At 41.0% G+C, this 20,095-nt stretch overlaps 1 protein-coding gene across 2 annotated transcripts in view; it reads right to left on the reverse strand.

Annotated features, from left to right (window-relative positions):
- Positions 1 to 20,095, reverse strand: part of EFNA5 (ephrin A5) — a 274,355-nt gene that overhangs the window by 51,902 nt on the left and 202,358 nt on the right. For both annotated transcript variants that reach the window (XM_024196611.3, XM_024196610.3), the window contains exon 2: positions 3,503 to 3,795. In XM_024196611.3, the coding sequence (XP_024052379.1) occupies positions 3,503 to 3,795 (293 nt within the window). The remainder of the gene's footprint in view (positions 1 to 3,502; positions 3,796 to 20,095) is intronic.

Genomic DNA, 20,095 nt, shown 5'->3' on the forward strand with positions numbered 1-20,095 from the left:
ATCTCTGAAGCAGACGACTTCTCAAAAATTGTAGACCAGTGTAATAAAGCGACAAAGAGTCCTGTGGCACCTTATAGACTAACAGATGTATTGGAGCATAAGCTTTTGTGGGTGAATACCCACTTTGTCAGATGTCTCTAGACTGATTCTTGCCTGCATATTTATACCTGCCTCTGGAAATTTCCACTACATGCATCTGACGAAGTGGGTATTTACACACGAAAGCTTATGCTCCAACATGTGTGTTAGTCTAAAAGGTGCCACAGGACTCTTTGTCGAATAGTAATAAAGGTCCACATCCCATGATCTTTACTTGGTTTTTAGTCAGGCTAACACACTCTAGCCTCCAGAGATGGTAGTCTGAAGAAGGACTGAGCCCCATAATTTGATCCATTATTTTTTCCACTAAAATTACCCTAATAAACACTGCTGTAAGCAGTTAGGTTTTTGGAACTAAACTCCAGTTAATAAACTTTTCCCCTTCCAAAAGTAAACCCACTTAACTGGTATTTTTCTTGTATGTGGGTTTATATTATTGAAGTCATCTCTCAAATGCAAATAGAGATGATCTGATACAAAACATGTAATCTAAGATTTCTGGATGGGAGAAATAAAGAACAAGGAGATCTGATTCCATGCCACTGATACATGTTGGGTGCCAAATGCCAATGAGGACATGGAGCAATAAAAGGAAGCAATATTTCATAAAAAGGATAGTTCAGGTAGAAAGAAAATGATTGGTTTATGGTTATTACATTTCCTGAGACTGGTGGAAGTAGGTGGGACAAAAATTGTCCTTAAAGCATAAGGCAGGAAGATTGATAATGGCTCTTATTTAAAAACGTTTGCAAATAAATACTAGGGAGTGTGAAATTTAGCCTAACACTACACCACCCCAGGCAATAGCTCAATTTCCCCTTTCTTTTCAGGCTGTCTAGTCACTGGACAATTTGGATCCAGTTTCACAGAATACACCAAGCTGAAAGATACTAGCTTTCTGTCCTTGGACAGCATGTTTATAAAGGTCAAAATTTTTGGATCTGATGAGTAGATGAAATATCCCCCTGCAGAGCAATGAGCATATTAACCATTCAGACAGTAAGGTAGCAATGCTTGTTTCTGTGGCCTTCACTGGAGTGCATGCTGATAACTTCACGGAAGGAACAAGGAACTGTTTTACCACCTTGTTCATTCAGCACACTTTTGAAGAAAAAAAAATGTCATGATGGAAAACCGTTCCTTGAGAATCTTCACGTTTAATTGTTACCACAGTATATGATGCTTCTCTGGGATCACTGTATTAGCTACTCTGTGCTACTGCCCACAATGATGAAAGAATGAAGAGGAAGAAATATTTCAACTATAGCAAAGGAGAGAGAATGCTTTTGTGTCTCTGAAACATGGCTGAAAATCTAATTTCACTGAATACCAGGCCAATATACTACTGGTAAATGGACATCTCTTAGCTGCTAATTTTGTGCTATTTTACCTTTCATTAAAAAAAAGTAATTCCAGCTAAACTTAGTTGAACAGCATAAAACTCTTGATATTTTAAAGCTCTTTGAAACAATTACTTTGATGGGAACCCTTGACAGTTAAATGACTTCGTTAAATGAATGTTATAGAAGACACATAATGATTTTTGGTGAAATATTGAATTTAACCACAAATGAGGAAAACCAGTCATAAGCACCGTGGGTGCATTTGAATAATAATGTCTTGCTTATAAAGCACAATGGATTTTGTATTTTCTGATAATCAGGCTATTAGCTAGTAAGACCAAGTTGAGATTTCTCGACATTCTTGTTTGGTTTTCACTTTTATTACTGTTTTTTAATCTAGAAAGCAAATAAGGAGGTTTGAACAATTTGTGTGGTATGGTACTTGTATAGCATTTTATTGCAAAGCAATCACATGATGCAAATTAGAATTCATTCCTCATCTTATATATCCCTGCTTGTTTTCTCAGCGGGATTTTTAAGAAGGAAAAAATTCATCCAAAAGACAAACCTGATGCTTACACGGGGCCTGATTTTGTAATCTTTAGTGACAGAAAACTCCTTCGGAAGTTAATAGGCGGTTTTCATGAGTAAAGTGACTCAAACAATGTGTATTATTTATTCTACAACATTCTCCACATAGCTATGATTCCCTTTTTTATTCACTTACAAGATGTGAAATGGCATCAGGCTTTACATGTTTTCTCATGACTATCTCAGGGAATCAGTACTGAAATGATAAAACTGTTAGTTCTTTTTTTTTTTTATTGCACTACAGCAAGAGAGAGAGAACAAGGTAGTATTCTTGTGATGCTGAAATCCCTCTTATTATAAAACTTTATTTGATGGGGAGGAAAGGAAGCTGAAAACAATTCACTATGAGTACACTTCCCTGTAGGTTTAAAAAGGAAAATGCTGAAGAAATGAGGCTGAAAAATAGGAATGCTATGTATTCAGTTTCTCTGGTGAAATGAGGTGGAATGACTATTTCACAGTAGAAAGGCCATCTACAGACATGAAGGCAATATTTATTGAGAATTACAGCCCTGTTTAAAGCTTTTAATTCCCTTGTCTGACACTGAAAGCATGGGAAAATATTGCAGTTGTAATACTGGAAGCTTGTTAGGAAACGGGAGACTTCAGGTACATAACCAATTGATGAAATGAGATCTTTGTTGGAGTATTAGCCAAACAAGCTAACTGAAGGAGTGACAGACTGGTTATGAGATCATGAAATCCCAGTTAGCTCAACTTTCCAGTTTTAGCCTCCTGATATTTTTATTCCTTTATCCCCAGCAGTTATCCTGCCTCTCCTCTAGGTTTCCCTCCTTCCTCATCTATCTCATGCCTAAAGCAGTATTGGTGCAGTCTCCTTGGAACACAGCTTGCAGCACACAGCATTCGCCATCACTTTTTACTGATGCAGGTGTTTATTCATGCTAATTTTCTTGGAACCTGCTTCCACTGCATTCCATATCCCCCACAATTAAAGAAACAGATGCTCTGAATAAAGATCTCTTTGGCTTGGTGTAAGAAGTATTCACCCTGAGACATTATTACTTTACAATGTTGGCATGTGCAGCTATAGCATATTCAGGGTATACAGCATTTCCCCTCTGATGATGACGATGATGATGGCAGGGGTATTTCAGTCACACAAATAAGAACAGTTAGGGACTTATGCAAACAAAGTTAATTATTTTCCCCTGACAATTTTTAGAATGTTTGAAAAACTATACTAGTATCTCTAGATTTAAATGTCAGCAAAGGTTCATTGAACAGGCTGACATGCTATTTCATGTGGGGAAAAGAAACTGCTTTTAATCTCATTTTTACTCTAGATTCCCAGCTAATGAATCTGGGGATCCTGAAGTCTGCATTTACTAAGAGACATCTGCCGCACATATAGGCTGGTCCTTTGCAGCTCCATAAAACATAGGTGAAAAAGTTAGCCTGGTTTCTTACATCTGTTGTGCAACAATGACAAATCTCCATATACTCACAGATGTAGAAATATTCCCGGCCTGGCCTGAACTCAAATCCTAGTGAGAAGGGAGTGAAGAGTTGGAATTTTTCTGAGAACTTCAATGGTCCATTCGGGGAATGAGGCCGATTGCATTCCCACCTCTTGAATCCTTTGGAGGTGTGATCGCAGGAGCTATAGCCATCAAAGTTCACCATGTAAAGAACGTAGCGTTCAGTCTTATCTTCTGGCACTGAATCTTCATAGTGAGGGCAGAACACATCCAAATAATCATTGATGCAGACATCAATGTGGTAGTCACCCCTTTGGAATCTAAAATTAAATGAAACATGAAGACAAAAGATAGAGTTAACTCAGGATACTTAGTTACAGATTTCTCTTTCTAGGATGATAATGTCATTACTTCCACTTCATTTCAGTTCAGCCACATCATTCACTTTTCAAAATAATCCTGGCCAAATTCACTCCTGGTATAAATGGTGCTACTCTGTTGACATCAGCAGAGTGGCACCTGCTTATGCAGTACCATGATCAGTCACACTTTTATTCCTTCAGCCTGTAGAATTATCTTCTTGCTAATGTACACTAAGTTAAAGTATATTTTCTCCTGTGGTTTTCTGAAGTTTTTTTTTTTTTATTTAAAATTAAGCAAAAAGAGGAAAAGAAAGAGAAAATGCACTAGGTTCACCAAATCAGTCTCACTATACACATCAACACAGACACAGACGCACACAAAATCACCAATCCCCACCAAATCCAGCAGTAATCACTTCTGTGCTACAAGATGATTTGGCTAAAAGTACTTAAATTGACTACAGCAGCACAACTACGTTTACTTTTTCTTCATTACTGGCAACACTTTGTCAAGATGGAGGAAAAGCCTGGATTGCTTTTCAAAAATATTTGAAAAGCAGTGTAACTCCGCTGCCAAACTACACAGAGGAGATAGTGCTATGTTCAGATAAAAGGATTCTGGGGTATGAATTATCAGCACTCAGCCTAACCTGACAGTTCTGAATGAGAGCCAGATGAGAAATGTAGTGCAAGGCAGTGGCCCAGATGCACTCCTTTATATTATTATTACTAAAGATTCTTTAGACATTCAAAGGGGGAGGTTTAGCACGTGTCACTTACTTTGCCTTTCTAATGCCTGGCATGATTTGTGGAAGAAACTATGAGAAGAAACTCAACACCTCCACGTGAGCCCACCCTGATACATTTAAAGATTCCACAAACCAACATCTGTAAGTCTGTCAATGGATGTGAACTTCCCTTAGGGCAACTAGTGCAACCAAACACTGACCCATTCCACTTCAGGCTGACTGCTCATCACTACTTGTGGCTTCTTTCTTTGACTGCTACAGTTGTCAAGTGCACCACAGAATGATAAAGGGATAATGACAGGTTTAACTATAATGCTTCTTTTCAGCTGAAGGGCATATTTTAAATACCTGACGAGCTTGAAATCTGCCACCTGGGTCCTTCTACCTAATTTCAGAGAGAAGCAATGATCTGCTGGTCCTCCAAGGAAATATTCAGAGCAAACTATACTTTTTCATATCCCTACAATAATTTTACTTCAATACCATAGATTTTTAAAGGAAAAAGCCTGAAATAGCTGTATAATTCTAGCCAAAACACAGCCTCATGGTTTCCTCCTGTAATACGGAAAAGTCTTTTTGAACTACAGTCAATTCAAACAAAATCTCATTTATCTAAATCATTAGTTGTATCCTAGAGGTTACGAACAGAGATATCTTGTGAGTTATGTATACAGAAGCCCAATTTTCCCAACAATCTCCTTATTTATTTTTTTCTAAAATTCTATTTTTTAATGAAAAAAGAAGAATAAGAATGTGCCCTACCTGGCTTTACCCATTGCGTATGTGTAACGCTGATATCAGCGGGTAGGATTGAACCAGGGACTTCTGGAACTTAGTGCTTGAGCCGCTACAGCATGTGCTGAAAGCCAACTGGCTATGAGCTAAGGCTGTAGAGCAGACTCATTTAACTCTCTAAGTGGTCTCAGTGCCACTAGATTGGACAGAACACCACACCCAGAAGGTGTGTAGGTTACATACTTCCCCTAGCTGAGGAAGCACATCCTGAGCTTCAGTGTCTTCCCAGTTGAAATCCCAGACGAGCCCCCCTTGTAACACCGACAGACCCCGGTCGTCAGTGGGCGGGATCGAACTGTGGACCTCTGGATCTTAGTGCATGAGCCTCTACTGCATGAGCTAAAAGCTGTTAGTTAAGGCTGTAGAGCAGACTCATTTTATCTCTCTCTAAGTGGTCTCAGTGCCACTAGATGGGACAGAACTCCACACTCAGGAGGTGTGTGGGTTACACATGCAGACACTGCAAACATGCAGACACTGCAAACTTTCCTGCACTGTTATTCACCAGGTTCCTTGGTACTAGACCTCTCCCAAATAGAGAGGGACAATTATGGTTTAGGGACGGGAGCTTAAGAACCGAGGCTATGGTAAATGGGTATGATATAAATAAGAGATAGATTAATAAAAAATCTGTGATCTAAACTTCATCTCTACTAGGAATGAAAGAGCTGCTCCACCTAGTATTTTAAATGTTGAAATTGTCTAATCCCTTTCTAGTGGTGTCCTTCCATTTTATTCCTTTGAACAAAAAACCCCCCATGACCTAACTTTTCTCCTCGACCATTACTTTTTAACAGAGATGACCTCAGTGCTTAATTTGTAATGAAAGAGGTGCTGGGGCTCAAGCTGGGTGGCCGAAGAGCGGTGTCCAGCTCAGAAGGCAGCGCAGCCACCAGCAGCAGTGCAGAAGGGTGGCATGGTATGGTGTATTGCCACCCTTACTTTTGTGCTGCCTTCAGAGCTGGGTGGCTGAAGAGCAGCGGTTGCTGGCCGGGAGCCCAGAGGTGCCAGGACCACGAACTGCCAAGCCTAAAGGAGTCCAGGCTCAGCCCCGGCACAAATTAAGCACTGGCTGAACTTCCTTCTGGCTCTACAAGTCATGGACCATATGGTCTTCTTCAAGCTCTTCAGTTTACTCCCATGTCACTAATATGGACAGCTGGAAATGGAAAGCCTTGAAGGAAACACTAACTGCAAAGCAGATTTGCAGCTGAAGTGCACAGCTAAGTCATTTTTTTCTCTTGGTATTTTTTTCATAACTTTTTCCTACAGTGTCTGTACTTTCATTCCATAATCGTTTGCTATCGCCAAAAAGCATTCACATTTAAATGTCTGAAAAAGGAAGAAGATGGCACATATTTAAAGTGGTGTAAATTGGTCTTTAGCTGATATTGCTGGCACAGCAGTGAACCTGCTTCAGGGAAAACATATACCAGATATTTTATCAAGCAACTGAGTAAAGTCTCTTCCCTCCATAAATATAGTAACAGCAATACTGAAAGGAGACAGAATGGATATTAGAGAGGAAGGAAGCAGACAGGACATTTATTCCCTCTCCTGTAATGTTCCGTGGGATTCAGTAACCAAGCTAATGTGAGTCCAAGCTAAGTGGAACAAAGGCTCACTGGATTTGCAAAACTTATTTTATTTTACCAACGAGGTTAATTTCCAACGAGGCTATCAGAGTATATTAAGACCACATTCTTCCTTCAATTGCCATATTATGCTCAGAAAGGGAAAACAAAGAGAGAAAGGACACTTCTTGTCTTAAAAAGTTAAATATGCTGATTAGTAACTAGCTAATCTATCATCTCAGAAGCCTAAAAACTAGAAGATAAAACAGCCTTTCAAGAACCCTAAACTGAATCCAAAGGGAATATATTTGACATTTACCAGCTGCAAACCTAATATTATTAGTGTGAAACCAAATATTAGAGTGAGACAAAGCTTTGGCTTTAAATAAAAGCATATATCAGCTCCTGTTAGCCAACTGCATGTAGAACACAGCAACACAGAGAGGGGAGGTGGAATTAGTTTACAAATATGTTTTGAGAAATGATGAGAAAACAGCAGTCTGTGTTTATGTCATAACAAGCATCTTCCTCCTCCCCCACTTCTGTTGTTCCTTTCAGCTCAGAATGTAAACCTTATGCTCTCCCCTACTGTCTCTCCCAAAGCCAGAGATGTTCCTTTACTTTTCCTCACGTCAGCCCTGATCCTGCATTGGGATCCACTCACGTGGACCCCCATGCCCAATTAGAGCCATAGGGGAGGGGTTCATGTTCACAGACCCAAGACAGGATCAGGAGCTAGATTAAGGAGAAAGCAGCCATGGCTACTTTGTCTCAAAATTGAATATGGGAGTGGGGGGGGGATAGGGGCGGCGGGAGACGACCCTGCAGCCAGGAGGGTTCTGCAAATATTCCTTTTGTCAATAATGCCAATTTTCTTTTTATGCTTTCTCTTACACACAGCAAAACATGTCCATCCTTCAAACAATTAACCTTTATTTTCTGTCACGTGACATTCATTCAGTGCCATGGAAACTTACATACTACTGAGCTGGCTAATAGGCTGTAAGGTGGTAAGAGGCATTAGAAACACAAAAACAGATAGCTAAGTACCTTCTAACCCAAATTTTTTCCATAACCTACACATACCTGTTCATTACACAAACTTTACCACTGATACCACTATAGAATAGTTGGGAGAAACAACAGACATAAGGATACTTAATTTCTCAGATGCCTCCTGTTTTTGTTTTTTTAATCCTCGGCACCAGAAATTCAGGACATGGTGAAAAAGCTGCATGACAATTTAAATGACAGAAACATAATGCTGACAAAAATGTTTTGAACCTAATTCTGGTGCTCTGCTTATCCATTAAGGCAAATTCAAGCACACAGTCTGTGCACGTGCATTTTTTCACAATTATAAATTCTGAAGCATATGCAAGCCTCATTTTGAATTTAATAACTTTGTTGGCTACTGAAATAAGAAATTATTTAACTAGATATTTAGACTGAAATAGTATTTTGCATGCTGCTCTATGTCACTTTCTTTTCTTTCTTTCCTTCTTTAAATAAACAATATAAAAACCTGGTTTAAAAAATAGCGCAACTGACATTAATTGCCTATTATCATATAGATGGATAAAAAACTGCATTAGCTTCTGCTTGTTGCTTCTCCCATACAAATCATATTAGTCATATCCTTTCTTAAGTACATATTTTACTAGCAGCTCCTCTATTTCAAACTGAGTGCCCAGGAAACACTTCCTTCTGTAGCGTCATCCCTTCCCTCGCTCAGAGTTTGTTCCCTCAAATGGATGAAAGGTCTTTAATTTTAACAGGAATTTAGTTCAAGTAAGTGTTGTAACTATGAATGATGAAATTCTAGTCTTGATTATAGCTCCAGGAGTAGTCAACTGCAGATGGTGGCCCTGATTCTCTGTTGCCTTGCATCTTGCATAGTTGTTAATAGCTATGCAAAGTGGATGCTACCAAATCATAACATTAAACACCCATTTGTCCTAATATTACTGACTACACAAAGTGCAGGGCAACAGTGAATCAGGCTCAGTGATCCAACAAATTCTCAACATAAATTTAACAGGAGAGTGGGAAAGAAAGAAAGAACAAATGAATGAACTAGCTGGGCTTCATCAGAAACAGCACAGTAGAAGGTTTTTGTTTTGAGGGTTGAATGTATTTGGGTATTTGTGCATGAAATGTTTTCACCCCTCAAAGCTCAAAGAGCCGTAATACAGTACAATCTTACACAAAATTAAATCCTTCTTGGAGAGATATTGATGTCTATTATGACAACATTTTGATGTCCCTTCAGATGTATTTGATGTATGTATCTACCCAAAGCAGCACTGATCCCTTTTATAGGTGTGCTGTGTTACTTATAATGACATAATCAACACATTATCAGTGGCTTAATCAACTCCTAAGAAACAGATTTATTCAAAACCTTTCAACATCCAAAGTTAAACTCATACTTCCATTGAATCCTGATGGAAGCATGGTAGCTCATAACAGGAAAACCTATGTCTACTTATTCTTTGTTCTTTTAAACAGTCCCCCCAGGACCCATATTTGATCTACCTTAAAATTTCTATAATGTGATGGGGACAGTTTCATGCTTACTAATTACCTTGGGGGTTGTGGGGTTAAGTACATAATTTTATTGCTGTTAATGTTCATATAGCTGTGCTGACATCATCACTAATTCTGATGCACAAACAATGAAGTAATCAAAGAGCTATTTTAATTTCAGCTCCATTCAAATCAGAAGAATATTCAGCATTTTCCAGATGCTAAGAAAATCGTATAATGAAATAAATGACATTTTAGGGCACCTAAAAATGTATTACCAACCTCAGAAAGCAAGCAAACAAACAAAAATGAAAGTAATAAAGAAGATTTGACCATGACCTTTTGGGTGATAAAGTAAGAGAGTGATATGTTACAATTTCACAAGTTAGGAGAAGTTCAAATATTATAAGAAAACAATATTAGGAGACAAAATAATGACTGATAGAACAAATAGGGAAAATGATAATCAAGACTGTTCTTCAAGCAATGCCACAAAATCATGCCTAGGAAAAGAGGCAACTTAAGTACATGAAGCAGAGTGAAAGTTATTCTCTTGTCACTAAGTCCTCTATTAAATTATCATTTATTGGGGGTAATTAAACACTGGGAAAGGATGCCAGACTAATTGTTAGATTATGATAATTACATGTCTTTGCTATGATACAGCTGATCAAAATAAGACATGGTCACATACATTCAGCTAAAGCTGCTCTGCAATTATCAGGCTTCCATGAGAAGACAGGCACCCAAAAGATTTGTGCCCAAGCCTCTGCTCTGATTGGCCCACTTCCATCATAGTTACACAGCTGAGCAGAATCCAGTCCCTGAACTTGAGAGTTCATCAGACTTCAAATTACTGTTTTACAACAGACTGCAACAACCTATCGCCCTGGGACCCCTGCAACGAGCGTGTGCTGCGGACCTGTGGGATCGGTCGATGCTACGCACAGCTCATGTGGCGCCTCATGGTCTCAGACACCATCTGATGGTCCAGGGACATCTACATCGAGCACACCACCGGCCATCGACAGTACCAGGAGGCGTGAGCCAGAGTGACATCGTTCTCCCACTACGAGAAAGGGACCAAGAGACCTTCTCCGTTGAATTATATGAACTGGAACCAGAAACTCCCTGAACATTAAATCTCACCAAATGAGGGTCAATCCATCCTCATCATCATATCCACTCATTATACTCCACACCCGAACATAGTCACTCTATGAACGTCATACCCTCATATCTCAATGCCTGTACTTTGACCCATCAACCTTTTACCCCCAATCGGGGATATTGCAGATTATGTAAACTTTGCACCCTCGATAATCTGTACATTATTCCCTGATAACCAGAAACTTCTATGCTCAAACTCTGTTCACTTTTTTTTTTAACATCATCTTAATAAAACTTTTAAAGCTGAGATGGTCTTCCTGCCTTTTCACTTTGTACAAATGTGCCACGGACCTAACTTCACCTCTTATTCCTGCTGCCTTCCCGCACTGGCAACAAAATATGGCACTCTCCTTGGAATGAAGAGGGAATCAAAGACGAGACAGCAGAGTGGCATGGTACAAAACAGAATGGCATTACGCTGGGCTTCAAGAGCACAGGGCCAGTTTATATAGTTTGCCTTCCCTTTGGAATTCATCCTTTTCCCACTGGTTATCAATCGCTCTGTTCATTGTAGACATTTTATTTTTTGTTAAACAACAAGTTTACCCTTCTGATAAACTGCCAACATATATGGCACATCATGCTACATGCTAAAACCGACAGACAACTTATTTAAAGAGAGGGGGAGTGGGAAGAAAGAGGAGAGCAAAGCTAACTTGACCTTTGGTTTTTAATCAAAGGAACACATTTAGAACTGAGCAGTCCTGAGGGTTGAAAGTGACCCTCCACACTGAGAAAACTATAGTCAGCAGGGCGAGGTTTGTTTTGGTGGCATTACATCAGAGACTCCACCAAATAAAAGAGAAAGGGATGGATTTGAGCAGAAAAATAATATAGCCTATTTTGTTTTCTCTTGTATATAAGTATAATGTCTTCAGATAGCACATTCTATGCAAATTCCATTAAAAGCACTAAGCCCTTAAAAAACTTTCCCAGTCTCAGTGCTGCATATGAAACTATGGCTACATTAAAGCAACTACCAATGGCACCAGATTTAAAAATATGGAGGACTTCTTTTTAAAAGCTGTTTATTAACAATGCAAAAATGTGTCTGTTCTATTTACTATTAATATATCCTCCTCACACTCATAACAACGTTTATTTGTACAGCTGGGTCCTATATTGTCTTTTTATAGCCAGCACTCCAGAAAGATATATATGCAATGATAATGCAATCATAAAAATAGAAACTAATTGCTCTTTCCTGAGAAAACATAAGAGGGAGGGGGAAACAAAGAAATCAACGTTTATTTCCCACCTATAAATCTGAGTGCTCTAGGGATGCTCAAGTACTGCAACACCTTTACCCACTTAACTTCACAGCCTTGCCACACTGCCTATTGATGATGTGGACATTTTTCATTCCTTTTAATAACACTGTCCTTTCTCAAAATCTGCATTTGAAAAAGAACTTCGGTTCAAAGTAAACACACATGGCCCTCCTCTTCATCTCGAAGAATTTTTGTTCTGTTACAGCCTGTGAAGTGAAGCACTTGTCTGGTCTGTGGGCCTCAGTGGCACAGTCATGCCAAGACACAAGGATGATAAAGTAAGAGAGTGATAAGGGACACCCTCACGCTGTGCGGCATGTTAGAATGGATCCCAAAGAGGTCTGACTCCCATCCTCAGCTTCTCCCAGCTCTGATAGCTTTAATCCCTGCAACTTCAGCCTCTACCTGTTTATTGATTTTTTCATTGCTGCGGGCATTTAACTTACTGAGGCAAATGGAGTGGGAAGGAGGAAGGGAGGGTAGAGGAGGAGTTATTATTCTGTCAAAGGCATTACACACTAAACTTCAGTACTGATGACCTGAGTCACACAAACTGCAGGGTACCACACCCAAGCAGACACTCAAGTCAGTCTGGGTTTCCACACAGACTCTTTATCCAGATTGTGGAATCATAATGCCTGAGACAATGCCAGCCTCTTTGCTACGTTGATTTTGGACATGTGCTCATGTGGATTTCCCAATTACTTTTGTTTATATTAGTTCTATCCAGTAGCGGTACTCATGGCCTGGCTCTCAAAATTTATTCCAATTATCTGAGGTGGAATGTGAAGCTGATAATTAACATTGACACATTTCTATACATTGCCATCAAAATACGTACCACTCACAATATCCCCACAGTCACACTCACTCCCCTGCAGATATTCACAGAAACTCTCAAGATTTTTTTTTATATTATGTGTAATACAAACTTGTAAACACAAGATCCACATCAATATTCATGCCCCAGCCTAGGACATCTCAACAAACTTATTTTATTAACTGGCAGATATTTTTTTTTAAATGAACAGCATGGTTTGCTTTTCAGATTTCAGGCACACTAGCACGCATGCTTTAGGATCAGCAGAGATTAGGGGGCAGAATTCCCCCATTCATAGTTAAAACTGAGGTTTTTAAAAATTAAACTGGGCAAATACAGGGCACTAATAATTATAAATTAGTGCTAAGCAGTCCAGATTTGCACTGCATAACAACATATGTTGACCATGTGTCTAACCTAGAAGCTGCAGTCTATCAGGCTTGATGGAATGTGATTCCATGATTGGTATTTATTAATCCTGCCTGAGGCATGCACTGACATCTATTAATGGATACGGAGAACAATGCCCCACTTGCTGAAAGGTCTTGTTTTTCACACTCAAAGCTAAAGAAAGAATACTTGCACGACAGGCGTGTTGACCTACAATGTGATTGATATAGATAAAGTGGAGTCAATTTCCACCTTGAGGAGTACAGAATAAATAGTTCACTGACACTAATGCAGGTCATCTTTGCAAACAAATTTTTCCACTAATATATTAAAGTCAGACTAAAGAATTAGAGCCAGCTGGTGTAAATCGGCATAGCTCCACTGACTTCAATACTCTATGGGAAAACAGCTATGTCCATTTATACCAGCTGAAGACTTGGACAGTAAATGACAGTGAATTTATATTTAAGCAAATATGGTTACGAGGTGTATAAAATGTTCCAACTGTTTATACACCTGCTTATAATTAATCTCTGAAGTGATTAATAAACTTTTATTTTAAGTGTTTAGCGATCAATTTAGAATTAAAAAAACAGCTACTGGGATTGCTAAAAATTAGCTGGATTACATTAATCCAGATAATTTCATTATCGGCGAACACAAAAGTTATACGTTGTTCACAATAAATTCCCTTATTTTCATGTTTAACAAACTTCATATGTACAGCCATAATTTCACAACTTTTCACCTAAATGTCGTCAATGCCACATCCTATAACACAGTGCAGTAAGATGAAAAACCACTTTTTAATAGCAACATCTAACACCACAAATGATTCAACCTGGTTCCATTCAAGCAACGTGAACACCCAAAAAGCAATGTATAATATAAGCTCTCTTCCTTAGTCTATCATTTAGAGTCTATGGGAGGGTGCTGCAAAAATACAGAATACTTATGTCACCTTTTCTAGGAAAGTTAAGTATATTGTTAATTTCCAACTCAGTTATGAAGTATCAGAGGGGTAGCCATGTTAGTCTGCATCCACAAATACAACGAGGAGTCCGGTGGCACCATAAAGACTAACAGATTTATTTGGGCATAAGCTTTCGTGGGTAAAACCCCCACTTCTTCAGATGCATTACCCACGAAAGCTTATGCCCAAATAAATCTGTTAGTCTTTAAGGTGCCACCGGACAACTCAGTTATGGACAGTTTCCTTGTATTTTGTTAGTCTTGGGTACACTACTTTCACTTCTGTGATTAAACAGTTTTTGTAACATACTGAAAATATTGTTATTTCAAGAACTATGTATCTTAAAATACAATATGGGTAGTTCTCACAATTATTTGCAAAATATTCTGTAGGATCTCAACAACTGAATAGTAGCATGACCCTTGTTTAAAGTAGTTTTCAATGGGCTTTAACAAGTGCTTAAAGTTAATGCAAATGATGAAGTGCTGTCCTGAATACAGATGGTTTTGTGAATCAGGATCTATAAAAGTAAGAGGATCAAATCAGAGAATGTAAGCTATACAATGCAACAGGGAACTAACTACTAAATCAGGGAAATCCTAATATCTAATACTCAAAGAGGTACTTGCTATGAACAGGTCATGAATAATCCATAAGTTCAAATACATTTGTCAAATCTATTTGAACCATTAAGAATAACTAACAAATGCGTAAAAAGTTATTATCTATTCACAGACTATTTGATATCAGAAAAATGGGCCACAATCAATGAATAAATTGTTTGTAACAAATAGTTCACCATGTTTAGCTATGAGATCATGAGGTGGAAAAAATTGACCTTAATGACATCTAACAAACAATTTTAGAGAGGGTTCCAGAGGAACATTTAATAATTGAAACTTCTCTCTTTTTAACTTTCTATATTCCACTCCACTTTTTAAAAAGACACTCTTGCATTCCAGGCACACTGAAATTTAAAGAAAAAAAATACAGTTCTGTATTAGAGATTACAGCAGCATCAAGTAAAGCTATTATTGTTAGAAATATTATTCTAATACTGTTATTTTTTATAAAGACTTACAGTACAACTAGTCTATTAAATTTGCCATCAGACTGAATGTTGGTACACATAGTCTCAGAACAAATGCACTTAAAACATTTTTTCCAGAGAAATGTGCCTCTGTAAATTATCCAATTCAAACAAAATAGAAAGATACTGATTCAAGGGAGGGTTTTATGCTTACAAATATGATTCAAATAGCTCTGCTTTGCTTTTTAAAATGGCAATTAGTCTGTAATACAATCTGTGTTTTGGTATCTGGCATAAGAGAACATGCTGACAGGGCCGGCTCTAGGCACCAGCACTCCAAGCATGTGCTTGGGGTGGCACTTAACAAGGGGCGGCACTCCATCTCCCTTTTTTTTTTTCCTTGGGGCGCAAAAAGCCGGGAGCCGGCCCTGAGCGGAGGTGAGCTGCAGCTGTGGGATGTGCGGGGAGGGCCGCAAGAAGTAACCCTGGGGGTGGGGGGCAGAGGAACCGCTCCCCTCCCCCCAGCTCACCTCTGCTCCACTGCCGCCTGCTCCCCCGAGCGCGCCGCCGCCATTCCGCTTCTCCCCCCTCCCTCCCAGGCTTGCCGCGCGAATCAGCTGTTTTGCGGCAAGCCTGGGAGGGAAGGGGGAGAAGCGGAGCAGTGGCAGCGCGCTCAGGGGAGCAGGCGGAGCGGAGGTGAGCTGCGGCGGTGGGAGGTGCGGGGAGGGCCACAGGAAGTAACCATGGGGGGGCCAGAGGAACCGCTCCCCCCCGCTCCACTGCCACCTGCTTCCCCGAGTCCGCCGCCGTTCCGCTTCTCCCCCCTCCCTCCCTCCCTCCCTCCCAGGCTTTAGGACTGAGTAAAAACAGAGCGAGTACTTTAGTTTACCTTTATTTGTAAGATGTTAATGCACTCCATGGATAATGGAGATTATTATTCTATTATTCTCTTTATATAATGCCCATACATGTGCATACCTTACAATCAATCAGTCAAACATGTTGGATTAATAGCACAATCCTATTATGCTCAATTCTGCAGATTCTCTCAATTTCTAAGGTTCTTGGGAGGTTATCTATGCCCCATAACACCTGTTGTGGGAATTTTTATGGCGCAGCAAACATAATCAAACCTGTTTTACACCTGCTCCCCACTACAAAACAATGACAGCAAGAAACGTCTGTAGAGCACTCCTTTGAATGATAAATCTCCTCCTATTCCAAAGGCTTTAGGAAGGAAATTATGCCATCCAGGCTCCCAAAAGCAAATGGTAATTTAAGGCTTTGGCCCTCACCAAATATGCAGACAATATGCTGAGCAGATGGAGGTCATTTTCTTTATTTCCCTAACTTTTCATTTCTTCTGTAAAGGGAAATATACTGAAAACCTATTTGTTATTATGCACACTAGATGTCCCAGCAGTGAGGCAAACAATTTACTTTAAATGATTAATTATTTCACCACTAAATTTGGGTTTATTATGATGAAAATTTAAGAAGAATTTTATATATGACTTAGTTTTTATGTCAAGGGAACAACATTGGTTACAATTAAAAAAAAATCTGTTCCATTTTGATTCCATCATTCTATACTACTCCTGGGCATCTAGATTTTCTGATCCATTCCAGAGCAGAAAAACAGCTTCTTCTAAATCCTAAAAAAACAATTCACAGAAACACAGACAAATCTGCCAAATGGAAAATTGTTGCCATTAGTTAGAGCAGGGATCGGCAACCTTTGGTATGTGGCTCACCAGGGTAAGCCCCCTGGCGGGCCGGGCCAGTTTGTTTACCTGCTACATCCCCAGGTTCGGCCGATTGTGGCTCCCAATGGCTGCGGTTCACCGCTCCAGGCCAATGGGGGTGGCGGGAAGTGGCACGGGCCGAGGGATGTGCTGGCCACCGCTTCCCACCACCTCCATTGGCCTGGAGCGGCGAACCGCAGCCAGTGGGAGCCACGATCGGCCGAACCTGCGGACGCGGCAGGTAAACAAACCAGCCCGGCCCACCAGGGTGCTTACCCTGGCGAGCTGCGAGGGTTGCCGATCCCTGAGTTAGAGCAATGTATTGTTTTCACTGAGCTATGGGAACTGAGTTGTTCCACCACCATACCACTGGCTATTTTGTTTCTGTTTCCAAACTATTTATTCATTTATTAATAAACACCTTTTGCTCTTTAGTTTTGGTATTTTCACACTTATTCACATCTTAACATGTTCCAATACATGTTCTGATGTACTTTGAAGCAATTTATAGGACATTGTCACTAGACAGAAGAATGATCTTGCTACCCCTGGAATGAAATAGATTTCTATTTAAATTATAATTAGAACTAATAAAGCCTGACACATTGGTTCTAAGCTGTGGAGGCTACAACTAACCACAGTTTTTAAAGAGGGCTGAAGGTTAAAGCTAGATATCTATCTAGCTATTAAGGCCCCAATTCTGGAAAGTAGCCCTATGCAGGACTACCCTTATGCATGGGACAGCTGTAGAACAAAGGCGGGTTAGTGTCTTAAAGACTGTTGTAATGACCCCTAAAGCCAATGTCTTTATTAAGTCCATGATTTTTGGTGTCTAGCAGAGTTAGACCTTCTGAAGCTGTTGTGCAGGTTTCCTTTGAGGACAAGGCCAGAGAGTTCAGACATAGAATAATAACTTTGTGAAAAGTGTTCTCCCATGGGTGATATTGTGTTTTTGTCTTTATCATTTCTCTGTGTGAGTTCATTCGAGAGCATAGTGATTATCTCGTTTCACAAACATAGCTGTTATTGAGGCAGTTAGTGCACTTTGGGCTTATCTACCCTCAAAATGCTGCAGTGGCACAGCTGTGATGCTGTAGCACTTCAATAAAGACACTACCTATGTCAACGGGAGGGCTTCTCCCATCAGCTTAGACACTCCACCTCCCTGAGAGGCGTTAGCTAGGTCAACAGGAGAATTCTCCCATCGCCCTAGTGCTATCTACGCTGGGGGTAAGGTCGATTTAACTGCATTGATGAGGGGTGTGGATTGTTCACAACCTTGAGTGACGTAGTTATACTGACCTAATTTGCTAATGTAGACCGGGACCGAATGATGTACATGCCATGTTGTGATAGGCATGTGTAGGACCCATGGATCTTGAAATGCATGTTATGGGAGGTATTGATCATTGTAGCAGGGGATATGGCTGCAAGTTTTGCATCTGTTATGGCAGGGACTGGGTTGGGCGTTGTTTAACGGCCAGAAAAGGGGGTTTGGGAAAGATTTATTTCAGTATGTGATCCCCATCAAATATGGATTGTAATGGTTTACTGACACCCCATATGGGTTCCAGAGTGGGACAATAGGTAACAATTAGGGGTGTGCAGTCAGAGGCTCTCCGCTCCCCATATTGAAGCAAGTTCTCTAGGGGTATTTGCGTGGCCTCTTCCACAATGCAATCTACTTCTCTGGTGTCTTGTCCTGGTTTGGTGAAGGCAGTTTTAAGTGTGTCAAGGTGATATCCTGGACCTTCACTGTGGAGCATATTCTGTGGTATCTGAGTGCCTCAGTCTAGATAACAGATTTCTTGGAGTATTTGGGGTGGTTACTAGATCTCTTAAGGTAAATGTGGTGATTTATGGGTTTCTTGTATATACATATACAAGATTATATACCTCACCCACCTTGTCTCTCTAATATCCTGGGACCAATATGGTTACAACACCACTAAATGTATAAATGTTTTCCTGAATTGGGACCTAACTGTCCAGGTAACAGTTTAACAAATTATCCCTCTATTTCCACAGGTACCAAATATTGAATTGCTTATTTTTCAGCCTGTATGCAATGTTGACATCAGACAAAAACCACACAAGTGAGTGAATACAGCATTTTATGAGATGTAACATCATAACAAATAACTTTATAGTAAGAATCATCAATATTCTGATGTAATTTCTCTTACGACTTTTTTTTTTTAATTTTTCCATCTCCAGGAAACTAAGCTATGGTGGTCATAGCATTCAATACTTGACACTTAGTCCCCAAAGGGGGAGGGTTAAAAAGCTTTTACTTTAATGAGCAGACACTTACTCTGTAGCACAAGGTAAAAGAGATAAAAGTTCTTGCCAGGATTAACATTTTAAATATGGTTATTTGACCCATTAAAATAGGGCTACCATACATCCGGATTTCCCCGGACATGTCCGGCTTTTCGGTCTACAAATAGCCGTCCTGGGGGGATTTCTAAAAATCTAAAAATGTCCGGGATTTCCCCCCGGTCGGCTATTTATAGACAGAAAAGCGGCGGCCAAGCACCGCTCGGCAGCCAAAGCCCCTTCCCTGCTCCCCCCATCCCCTGCAGCCCCTGCAGCCTTACCACGCCGTCCGGCCCCGCAGCTGTCTCCCCCCTCCTCCTCTCCCCGAACGCTCCGCCCCCCTGCTCCTCCCCCTCCCCTGCTTCCCGCAAATCAGATCTTCACGGGAAGTCTGAAAAGAAGCAGGGGCAGGCGGGCGGCAGCAGCAGGTAAGCTGGGGCGGGGGGGGGGGAGGAGAGCTTCGGGGATGCGTGGCCCTGGCCGAGTGGCTCCCTCCGGCCCGGGCCGAGCGGTGTCCGGCGGCCCCAGTGGCTCGGGCCCTGGCCCCAGAGGCTCCGGCCTGGCTCGGGCCCTGGGGCACTGGGGCACCGGTTCTGGCCGAGCGCACCAGCCCGGCCCCAGCGGCTCCGGCCCGGCTCAGGCCCCAGCCCCAGTTCCGGCCGAGCACGCCAGCCCGGCCCCGGCCGAGCGGTGCCGGCCCCAGCCGCTCTGGCCCGGCCCAGCTCGGGCCCCAGGGCGGTGGCCCCGGTTCTGGCCCAGTGCGCCAGCCCAGCCCCGGCTGAGCAGCTCCAGCCCGGCCCCAAGCCCCGCGACCCCAGCCAGAGCTCTGGCTGGAGCGCAGCCCGATTCCTGGGCTCTTTAAAGCCGGCCCTGGTCAGGGGACGGGGGGGGGG

Source organism: Terrapene carolina, unplaced genomic scaffold, assembly GCF_002925995.2.
Source record: "Terrapene carolina triunguis isolate 2854851 unplaced genomic scaffold, T_m_triunguis-2.0 Scaffold69, whole genome shotgun sequence".
NCBI lineage: Eukaryota > Metazoa > Chordata > Testudines > Emydidae > Terrapene > Terrapene triunguis.